General features: G+C 44.9%; 2 protein-coding genes across 9 annotated transcripts; both read left to right on the forward strand.

Moving 5' to 3' along the window:
• The first annotated feature begins 872 nt into the window (after positions 1–872).
• LOC115147594 (M-phase inducer phosphatase 1) lies at positions 873–7,378 on the forward strand. 7 transcript variants are annotated; one of them, XM_029689865.1, is made up of 12 exons: positions 873–1,290; positions 1,502–1,683; positions 1,897–2,018; positions 2,422–2,464; positions 2,754–2,787; positions 2,928–3,086; positions 3,276–3,383; positions 3,563–3,625; positions 3,944–4,042; positions 5,792–6,084; positions 6,292–6,409; positions 7,080–7,378. In XM_029689865.1, exons 1-12 carry the CDS (start codon positions 1,231–1,233, stop codon positions 7,203–7,205), a joined length of 1,407 nt encoding a protein of 468 aa, XP_029545725.1. In that variant the 5' UTR covers positions 873–1,230; the 3' UTR covers positions 7,206–7,378. The 7 variants fall into 7 exon arrangements, with proteins under 7 accessions (XP_029545725.1, XP_029545727.1, XP_029545729.1 ...); XM_029689867.1 differs by having other exon boundaries at positions 1,507–1,683; XM_029689868.1 differs by having other exon boundaries at positions 1,282–1,367.
• A 309-nt stretch (positions 7,379–7,687) lies between these two features.
• Positions 7,688–11,143, forward strand: LOC115147596 (phosphoglycerate mutase 1). 2 transcript variants are annotated; one of them, XM_029689873.1, is made up of 4 exons: positions 7,688–8,044; positions 9,168–9,442; positions 9,668–9,848; positions 10,001–10,062. In XM_029689873.1, the coding sequence occupies exons 1-4, from the start codon at positions 7,906–7,908 to the stop codon at positions 10,045–10,047; spliced, it is 642 nt and encodes a 213-aa protein (XP_029545733.1). In that variant the 5' UTR covers positions 7,688–7,905; the 3' UTR covers positions 10,048–10,062. The 2 variants fall into 2 exon arrangements, with proteins under 2 accessions (XP_029545733.1, XP_029545732.1); XM_029689872.1 differs by lacking the exon at positions 10,001–10,062 and adding an exon at positions 10,101–11,143 and having other exon boundaries at positions 7,690–8,044.
• Positions 11,144–11,512: the final 369 nt, after the last annotated feature.

The following is an 11,512-nucleotide window of genomic DNA, read 5'->3' on the forward strand; positions in this document are numbered from 1 at the left end:
GTTTGTATATTGTCCCATACAATTATCTGTACTCTTAATTGTTTGTAACGTGTTCTTTTTCAATATTTCATTTTACATTTTGACGACAACACTGCAGTTCACCCGGAACACCACTAGGAGTAGCGACCTCGACTTTGAATTTAATTTAACCTTTATTTAACTAGGCAAGTCAGCACTGAAAATAAGTATTGTATTAATAACATAGCCTACTATCAATAGCCTACTATCAGTCATGGAAGAAGACTGCTATAAGGTTCACTTAATGCAAAATGCGTATAGCCCTATAATAAGCCAACACTAGGTAGTCATTCTGTAGAGGTGAGATGTTTACATTGTGTGAGCAGTATATAGCCTAGCCATAGTATAGCGCCCTAGGCTAATAGATTTTGTAGAATGGCTGCAGATCAATGGAATAGTGGTAAATGATGACCAACTGAATGAATTTCCAGAGGGAGAACAATTAGAATGTAATTTCTTATTTAACCAGGAAGTTGAGAGATAATAAAACAGTGTCTCGTTAGTCTCAGATAGGCCTTGTGTCAGAAATGATAACATGAAATGCCTGATATTGCATTATATCTTCATACATCCAAACACCTTTATATTACTAACTTTAGCCTACTATTCAGTGAAGGACATAGGCCACCTTTTGGAAGTGACCTCAGCTATGTATTGTCAATATTTATTTTTCGTACTTAGGCTACTGTGTAACTTTTTATTATTCTTTTTTTATTGTGTAACTTGATATGGCCCCATGAGGTGAAGGAGGTCCTCATAATGACAACAAATGCCGCAACATCCCGCGGATGCGTTACCAGGGGAACGAACCACCACCAACACAGTCACGGTGGGTGGCCGCCTGGCCGGTAAGTGTTTTGAGTTGGTGACTAGGCTATGTGTGCGTCCGATCTCCTTTCTACTGAAGTCTGCACTCGTTCACTACTTCCCACAAATCTAAAAGCACTGAATTGGTGGAGGATGGGATAGAGGGAGAGTTTCTGTAAGTATTCATTAAAGGACTGTATGGGTATAGGCTAAATATAACCAAGAGTATATTTCTTAGTAATTTCCTTTCAAATCAGTGAAAGGAAGTGAACAAGTGCACACTTTGGGAGAAAGGAGAGATAAACAGGGCCGCTTGGTTGGTGAGGGTGGCGGGGACGTGCCCAATGCATGCCCGGTCTAGCTGGCTTGTTGTAGCAACCACGGTTGCCACGGAGAAGGGGCTGAATGAAACATCCCTGCTGTGATGGGAGGATGGAGACCCATAACATAATCATCATCACACAGGTGAGACCTGGCAACACTTTTGGAAAAGCTTTACGCAAATAGTGTATCTTGATAGAATGCATATTGTGTAGACTTAGGTATGTTCGCTGGTTATAATTTTACGTATGATTGTAGTTTTACGCATGCATTTTACGCATGACGTTTAACAGAATTGAGGCACATCTTGATTACTTCTAAATAAGCATAATTCGTTGCTCTTGTTTTATGATAGAATAGGCGACGAGGAATGGAGACATTCAATGTACTTGGGAATGAAATCTCTCCGGGAGACGCACTACCGGGGCCGTCACACAACGAGCCCGTTTGGAGCTTGTCACCTTCACCGGGCACCGGACCCTCACCTGTATCCGAGCTCTCCTTCTGCCTAAAGAGCCTTCGATGCCACGACGGCGCGTGAGTAAACACACAGTTATCACGGTTACTTAAAAGCTAAAGAGAGCTATGTGAAGGCTAGGAGATGTGGAATAATGTAAGTAATACAATGTGGGCACTTTGGGACGTTGTGCGCAACAGAGCGACTGGAGACTATCAAGTCCAGTTGTTATATAGTTGAAAATCTTTTGATCTTTGTTAGTTAAAAAAAAACGTCAATTTCATACTCCACAGCGACACTCCGCGCAGAAAGCTGCGACTGACGCCGGAGCTAGTGACTCCCAGTCCCCCTGTGCCCACGCTGGGTTCGACGTGCGGCAGAGGGCTTGTCCCCCGGGGAGAGGAGACGCCGACAGGTCTGGGCAAGCTCTGGATGACTGATGGGGAAATACCCTAATGAATGATTAGCGGTTCCTCATGGCTTGATGACGCTGGGTAGAGTTAGAATGCATCAGAGGCTGAACTATTGGTTCAATCCCAAATGGGACACTGTTCCTGAAATAGTGCACTACTTCTGACTAGAGCCCTATGTAGGTCCTGGTCAAAGGTAGTGCACTATATAGAGAATAGGGTGCAATTTGGGACAAAAACATTGAGATTTAAATCCAGTTTGTCCAGAATTTAAATCTCTTTATATCTTATGTTGAGCATACATTTTCAGTTTGTGAATCATTTACATGTGTAGCTTCCCTTTTGATAAATAAATTATTCTCAAAGATTTTAAGTCAGATTTTTTTTCACAATATTCTCTCTATGTAGGTAACATCCTGACAGACTCCGGGAACGGGAGAAGGGGAGAAAGGTGAGGACACATGGATTCTATAAGCAAAAATTGCAAAGGGATTATTTGGTGCCTACAAATGACAGGCGTCTGGAGACCCCTTAATTGGGGAGGATGGCTCATAGTAATGTCTGGAACGGAATAAATGGAATGGTATGGAACACATCAAACACATAGTTTCCATGTGTTTGATATCATTCCATTCACGCCATTCCAGACATTATTAGGAGCCGTCCTTCCCTCAGCAGCCTCCTTCCTGTCTGCTGTCTGAATTACATTTTCAATCATTGTTGTACCATTTACTTTATAGGTTTCTCTCCCCTGCATGTTCTGCTCCTAAAATGGTGAGTATTTACAAAGAAACTGAGGGAATAATAATCAATAAGGTACTGGAATTGGAACAGAGTGACCTGACTGGAAAAACTCTGGGCTCTAACTGTATTCAGGAACATCATCATGTGATGTTCTGGTTCTGGTTGTCCAGAAGCGTCTGCGTGTGAAGCTGTCGACCCGGTTCTGCAGCGTTGCAGTTCAGAGGTCAGACCCAGGGGTCAGGGGTCTCAGATGTCAAGGTCAAAGTTCCCCGCCAGGAGGCGGAGCCTTGCGTGTCCGTCAGGGTGACGTGGAGCTGCCAGATGTTGAGGTGAGATCCATTTGCAGTGTTCCAATGTTCTACCCTGCTCCCTGAAGTTTACACCACTACATACAAGTTCATACTTCGGGGAGGAGGGTAGAGAATGATAAACATAGGATCCCCCTATAAACCTGGGGCCCTGGTTTTTGTGTCATATTAGTTTTATGAAGTCTGGTTAAAAACAATGTATCTCATCAGACATTGCTCTCTGTACGGCGGGTCAAGTCCAGGAGGCGGTATTTCCCTCCCAGTAGCCTCCTGGGTTCTACCATGGAGGACCACACCCTGACAGGAGATTACAGCAAGGTGTGCAACCTCACATCAACATTTTCACAACGTTGTAAAACATGTTTTTTTTTCCAGCTGGGTGATAGTAGGCTAGGACAAGCCCTTGATTGGTTGAATCAGGTGTGTTAGTGCTGTGCTAGAACAATATGTTTAGTGTGTGTGTGTGTGTGTGTGTGTGTGTGTGTGTGTGTCCACAGCCATTACTGTTACCAGTAGAGAGAGTGGAAGGCCAGGGTCTTCACTGCATCTCAGCCCAAACAGTATGTCATCTCCTTTCCTCCATCTCTCCTTCCTTCCTTCCTTCCTTCCTTCCTTCCTTCCTTCCTTCCTTCCTTCCTTCCTTTCCTTGCTCCTCCACTCCCACTCTCTATATTCTCTCTATATTCTCCTTTATCCTCTTCATCATAATCATAAAGGATATCCACAGCACATACCTATGTGGACTACAACACTGCTTATTGGACTTCAACATTCCTGTTAGGGATGGTATCTAGAGGGTAGTCTCCTGCTAGTACTGTTGCCAGGTTGTTACCATTGCTGTGGTAAACTGGAGGTGCATTTCTCCTGATGGCCTGCAGGTGGCGTCTCTGCTAAGAGGACAGTACAGCGGTACAGTGGGAGACTTCCTCATCATAGACTGTCGCTACCCTTATGAATACCACGGTGGACACATCAGGGTGATGTTTTTGAGTAAACCAAATAGAGAAATAAACCAAAACCTTGACCATAATATTGATGAAATGTATTTTATTATACATAATAAGTTAACAGCTGACCGGTCTGATAACTTATGACCTATTGTATGGGCCTGCTCATCTGAGTTCTCTACACATATATATATATATACTATACCAGTCAAACGTTTGGACACACCTACTCGTTCAAGGGTTTTACTTTATTTTGACTATTTTCTACATTGTAGAATAATAGTGAAGACATCAAAACTATGAAATAACACATATGGAATCATGTAGTAACCAAAAAAGTGTTCAACAAATCAAAATATATGTTATATTTGAGATTCTTCAAAGTAGCCACCTTTTGCCTTGATGACAGCTTTGCACACTCTTGGCATTCTCTCAACCAGCTTCATAAGGTAGTCACCTGGAATGTATTTCATTTCAATTAACAGGTGTGACTTGTTCAATGTTAATTTGTGGAATTTCTTTCCTTAATGCGTTTGAGCCAATCAGTTGTGTTGTGTTGTGACAAGGTATACAGAAGATAGCCCTATTTGGTAAAAGACCAAGTCCATATTATGGCTAGAACAGCTCAAATAAGCAAAGATAAATGACAGTCCATCATTACTTTAAGACATGAAGGTCAGTCAATCCGGGAAATTTCAGAACTTTGAAAGTTTCTTCATGTGCAGTCGCACATAAGGTAAGGAAGACCCAGAGTTACCACATAAGGTAACTCTGCAGCAGAGGATAAGTTCATTGGAGTTACTCAGAAATTGCAGCCCAAATAAATGCTTCACAGAGTTCAAGTAACAGACACATCTCAACATTAACTGTTCAGAGGAGACTGCGTGAATCAGTCCTTCATGGTCGATTTGCTGCAAAGAAACCACCACTAAAGGACACCAATAATAAGAAGAGACATGCTTGGCCCAAGAAACACGAGCAATGAACATTAGACCGGTGGAAATCTGCCCTTTGATCTGATGAGTCCAAATTTGAGATTTTTGGTTCCAACCGCCATGTCTTTGTGAGACGCAGAATAGGTGAATGGGTGATCTCCACGTGTTGTTCTCACCGTGAAGCATGGAGGAGGAGGTGTGATGGTGTGGGGGTGCTTTGCTGGTGACACAGTCTGTGATTTATTTAGAATTCAAGGCACACTTACTTAACCAGTATGGCTACCACAGCATTCTGCAGTGATACGCCATCCCATCTGGTTTGCGCTTAGTGGGACTATCATTTGTTTTTCAACAGGACAATGACCCAACACATCTCCAGGCTGTGTACGGGCTATTTGACCAAAAAGGAGAGTAATGGAGTGCTGCATCAGGTGACCTGGCCTCCACAATCACCTGATCTCAACCCAATTGATATACTTTGGTATGAGTTGGACCTCAGAGTGAAGGAAAAGCAGCCAACAAGTGCTCAGCATATGTGGGAACTCCTTCAAGACTGTTGGAAAAACATTCCAGGTGAAGCTGGTTGAGAGAATGCCAAGAGTGTGCAAAGCTGTCAAGGCAAAGGGTGGCTATTTTGAAGAATCTAAATATATTTTGATTTATTTAATACTTTTTTGGTTACTACATGATTCCATATGTGTTATTTCATAGTTTTGATGTCTTCACTATTATTCTGCAATGTAGAAAATATTTAAAAAATAAAGAATGAGTAGGTGTGTCCAAACTTTTGACTGGTACTGTATATACATTTATATATTTATGTTGTTCTCCATGTGTCCCATAGGGGGCAGACAACCTCCACACCGAGGCTCAGATCCAGGAGGTTTTACTCCAGCTTCCTGCCCTCTACCAGCTCTCCTCCTGGGGCAGAGCTCCCACCAGCCCCCCTGGACAGGCTCCAGATCCAGGCGTCAGTGGTACTTCCATGGGTGGAGTGTTACAGAGGTCCAGCTCACAGTCACATTCACCCAGAAGTGGTACCACTCCACCAGGACAGGGGTCACCCATGGAGGGGTCGTCACCACGGAAACTGATTGTGTTCCACTGCGAGTTCTCGTCAGAGAGGGGCCCACGGCTGTAAGAGAACAACACACACACTCATCTGAACATAGGCTGCGCACCAACACACACACACACACACACACACACACACACACACACACACACACACACATACAGAGAAACACACACATTCCCACCCACACGTTGCATGCACCCCCTCATCCCACAAACATACACAACTTCCTGATCCTGATACTGGCTGTTCCCACCTTTCCCCTGTAGATGTCATTACCTGAGAGAGCTGGACAGAGCGCTCCATGCCTCCCTCTACCCTCTCCTCTTCTACCCTGAGCTCTACCTGCTGGAGGGGGGCTACAGACACTTCTACTCCTGCTACCCAGTACGGTTCCTAAGTACATCATTGTAGTGAATTCAGGGGTAGCTCCGATCACTGTACTATAACGACTTAACCAGCATTATGCCAAGAGGGTTGTCCAGTCGCTACATTATGAAGCATGTCTTAAACTGAGATGTAATAGGACAGTTTCTTCATAATCAATGTATACTTCTTACTTATAATAGTGCAGCACATTTTAAGGGGGAGGGATAGTTACGACTGACACTTGAACCTGGATCCCTGCCAGTCCAACAGCTTCACCTGTTGACAAGGTTGCTAGAGGTGTTGTACTAAAATCACTAGGATATGAACGAAAACAGTGTCTTCTTCATATTCCATGTCTCAGAGCAGTGAATCACAAACTGTCTTTTAAGCGTTTCTCATTTTCCCTTGACTCTCTGAATAAACAAGAGCATTGTTTCTAGTTACAACGCAGAGTGTTGTTGACACAACCCTGAAGGTCTCAGCCATGACCCCCACCCCCATGATTTAGACATTGGGGGGGGGGGTTAGGGTATTCATTTCCAAATGATCTTCTATTCAGCCTATTCATAAAAGCTTTCAATGCATTTTCCCTCTGTTCCTCTGCCTGACTGCCTGACTGCCTGCCTGCCTGCCTGTCTGTCTGCTTGTAAGTCTTTCAATCTGTCTGTCTATCTATCTGTCTTTCTAGGAGCTGTGTGAGCCGCGTGGCTATGTTCCCATGCTCCACGGGGAGTACAGAGAGCAGCTGGGACGATTCAGACGGAAGACCAAGTCACGACTCCACAAGAGACTGCCGCTCTACAAGACTCACTGATTGGACACTTGCTTGCATACCAAGCTTCTACGGTTCCCTTTACACAATGGTGACTGCCACCCTTACAGTCTGCTGTCAGATTGGACAGATTGGTATCAGGGGGTCATCTAACAACCACCTGATGCAGATCTCTTTTGAAATGAGTTATCAATAAAGTTGTTTCAATACAAAAATAATGTGTCATTATCATGGGCTTATATTGTGACATAATAAACTTCATTTTTCATGCAAGGGACAGAGAGAGGAAAGATATGGCAGCATATGAGTAGCCTATAATACATGTAAAAACAAGCAATACAATAATAGGCTACCCGTAAAGTATCTCAATACTACGCATTCACCCAACATAGGCCTAAAATTTCATCACTGTGATATAATGGTCGCCTAGGCTACTGCGCTTTCTGTCCACTGAACATCACTGGCTGACGTGCTCCACTGCGCGTTCGCTTTCTCCGCACCGCACACGAGAGGGTTTCTGATTGGTCTAGCGCGGCAGGAAGTCTGTCGGCATTATTCTTATTCAGAAGGAGCTTTCAAGTTCACAACAGAACAGCCAGCCTATGTAACCTCTCGAACCGAATCCTCTTTCTTATCAGCCACGACACTACTGCGGGGCTTTTCTCCGCATTTGACAATACGATTTTTGCTCTTAAATTCCCGAAAATACAGCGGAGGTCGATTCAAACGTCACGGATTCGAGATGGCTGCGTACAAGTTGGTTCTGATCCGTCATGGAGAGAGCTGCTGGAACCAGGAGAACCGCTTCTGCGGATGGTTCGACGCGGAACTCAGTGAAACCGGGGAGCAGGAGGCGAAGAGAGGAGGACAGGCGCTAAAAGGTGTTCCGGTCTATAATGTTTTTCTCTTTCGTTCTTTCATAGGATTAAGACAGGGCATGGAGGGCCATGGAGAGTTTTGCTGATAGATAGTAGGGTAGGCTATTCCCGTTACGCAAGGCGCGGCTTGAGGAAACGGGTAGTTGTGTTACTGCGGCATTATCTAAACCATCACTTGAAGGACTTGCCCGGTGGCACAATGTGAACTGTTATCAGCCCCTACAACCTGAAAGCATGTCTGTTCTCTGTGTAGCGTAGCTGGTCAAATTGAGGTTGTGTTAGGCTTATAGCCTAGCATTATAGCCTAGCCTGGATAGCTGAAAGCAACTCGCCCCCGAAAAGAGGAAATAAGGGTGCATCTCAATAGTCTGAAGTGGACTCCTCCTCTCCTTTCCTTCACCTGCATAAGTAATATGGTGGTGGTGGATATTTACCAGCTATTTACTGTAACATGTAATTCTTTCACCTCAGTGCAGATGAAGGAAAGGAGACGAGGAAACCACTTGAGACTATTAAGATGTGCCCACAAGTAAAGAACCATATGTGTACATTACTCATTGAGTACTCACGCCACCCTCTGACACACACGCTCTCCCTCTGACACACACGCTCTCTCTCTAGCCCCTACTCTCTCTTTCTCTCTAGCCCCTACTCTCTCTTTCTCTCTAGCCCCTACTCTCTCTTTCTCTCTAACCCCTACTCTCTCTTTCTCTCTAGCCCCTACTCTCTCTTTCTCTCTAGCCCCTACTCTCTCTTTCTCTCTAACCCCTACTCTCTCTTTCTCTCTAGCCCCTACTCTCTCTTTCTCTCTAGCCCCTACTCTCTCTTTCTCTCTAGCCCCTACTCTCTCTTTCTCTCTAACCCCTACTCTCTCTTTCTCTCTAGCCCCTACTCTCTCTTTCTCTCTAGCCCCTACTCTCTCTTTCTCTCTAGCCCCTACTCTCTCTTTCTCTCTAACCCCTACTCTCTCTTTCTCTCTAGCCCCTACTCTCTCTTTCTCTCTAGCCCCTACTCTCTCTTTCTCTCTAACCCCTACTCTCTCTTTCTCTCTAGCCCCTACTCTCTCTTTCTCTCTAGCCCCTACTCTCTCTTTCTCTCTAACCCCTACTCTCTCTCTCCTCCTCAGATGCTGGCTATGAGTTTGACGTGTGCTACACCTCAGTCCTGAAGAGAGCCATCCAGACTCTGTGGTTGGTCCTGGATGGGATCGACCAGATGTGGCTTCCTGTCCACCGCACCTGGCGCCTCAACGAGCGCCACTACGGAGGCCTGACGGGGCTCAACAAGGCGGAGACAGCGGAGAAGCACGGCGAGGCCCAGGTTAAGATCTGGAGGAGGAGCTATGACACCCCGCCTCCTCCCATGGAGGAGGAGCACAACTACTACAACAACATCAGCCAGGTGAGAGGGATACACACACACACACACACACACACGGGATGCGGATACAGAGGGGCACGCACGTACGCACACAGAGGTACACACACAGAAGCATGCACATAGAGGCATACACACATCTACAACATCACTGAACTCATATTCTGTGATTAGACACCATGGTGTCAGCCATACAGACCTGGGCTAACAGGCTTTGACTTTGCAGCACTAACCATCTCTTTCCTGCAGGACCGTCGCTATGGCGACCTGACGGAGGACCAGCTGCCGTCCTGTGAGAGCCTGAAGGACACTATTGCCCGGGCACTGCCCTTCTGGAACGACGAAATCGTGCCCCAAATCAAGGACGGGAAGAGGGTTCTCATCGCCGCCCACGGCAACAGTCTCAGAGGCATCGTCAAGCACCTGGAGGGTAGGTCATTAGGGGTGGGATGGATGGATGGATGGGAGAGAGAGAGAGCCTCCCTACATCTCAGTGATGGTCATGCCAGATTAGTGGTATGTTACTGATATTGTTGTTTTTCTGAGTATTGTTGACTTGTTGTTCTTGTTATTTACCTCCAGGTATGTCAGAGGAGGCCATCATGGAGTTGAACCTTCCTAGTGTTTAGTTGTATATGTTACTGATTATTTACTGATTGTTGTTATTGTTGGTGACTTCCAGGTATGTCAGAGGAGGCCATCATGGAGCTTAACCTGCCTACAGGGATCCCCATCCTGTATGAACTGGACAAGAACCTGAAGCCTGTAGGGCCCATGCAGTTCCTGGGAGACGAGGAGACAGTGAAGAAGGCCATGGAGGCTGTGGCTGCTCAGGGCAAGGCCAAGAAATAGACCCCCCCCCCCCCCCCCCCCCGTGGTCAGAAGGCGTCGGTGCGGCTAGAACACGTTATAATAATAATAATCACTCACACAGCGTGAAACTACATTATCACGTTTACACGCAGACAGATGTGTATACACACACACACACACACATAGGACATACACACACACTTCAAATACACACTCACACACATCACATTAAACTATAGGTGGATTTGATAGGTATTTGCTTTCCTGCACATATATATTTTTCCTGCACATTGAGACATCAGTATTACACAGCCAATAGGAATCAGTAATACTGGATTGTACGGATCATCATAATATGAGTTCATCAAGCTCGTTTGAGTTGACCAAAGACACACAAGATTGGGACCAGCTAATAGGGTATTTACAGTATCCAAAAACACACAGGATAGGGACCAGCTAATAGGGTATTTACAGTATCCAAAAACACACAGGATAGGGACCAGCTAATAGGGTATTTACAGTATCCAAAAACACAGAATCAGGACCAGCGTATAGAGTATTTATCTAAATGGGGAAAATGATAGTGTGCTTTTTTCTGCCATGTAGTTTTGCACTGAGTGAACATGTATGTAAACATTGACGGGCACGTTTGAAAAAGGAAACCTTGAATCTCATTGTTATTGTTGTAGCTCTACGGCAACAGTATGTTATGGTGGTTATTGTTTAAAGGGGCAGGCGCACCTGTTCTGTACTGTACTGCTGACCATAGAATTAGAACTGGTAGAACGTGCGTCCGCATTCAGGAGAGGTTCTATACCCCCTCCACTCATTCTAATTCCATGCTGCTGACCTGTGCTTAGTGTTCTGTGTGGAATAAATAAAGATTCATCTTATTATTTATGAGCTGTCAAATGACTGTGACCCTTGTCTGTTTCATAAGCTGCATATTTCTTGACTTGGCAGAGTTGAGCTGATTACCTGTATGCTGGACTATTGAGCAATTTAGTGCTGGACTTGGACTGATAGGTGCCAGTACTCATTTTGGGTGCCAGTACTGTTTATATATCGTTGCAGGAGCTCCACAATTTTTATTTTTTTCACCTTTATTTAACCAGGTAGGCTAGTTCTCGTTTGCAACTGCGACCTGGCCAAGATAAAGCAAAGCAGTTCGACACATACAACAACACAGTTACACATGGAATAAACAAACATACAGTCAATAATACAGTAGAAAAATCTATATACAGCATGTGCAAATGAGGTAGGATAAGAGACGTAAGG

This window comes from Salmo trutta, chromosome 14, assembly GCF_901001165.1.
Source record: "Salmo trutta chromosome 14, fSalTru1.1, whole genome shotgun sequence".
Lineage (NCBI taxonomy): Eukaryota > Metazoa > Chordata > Actinopteri > Salmoniformes > Salmonidae > Salmo > Salmo trutta.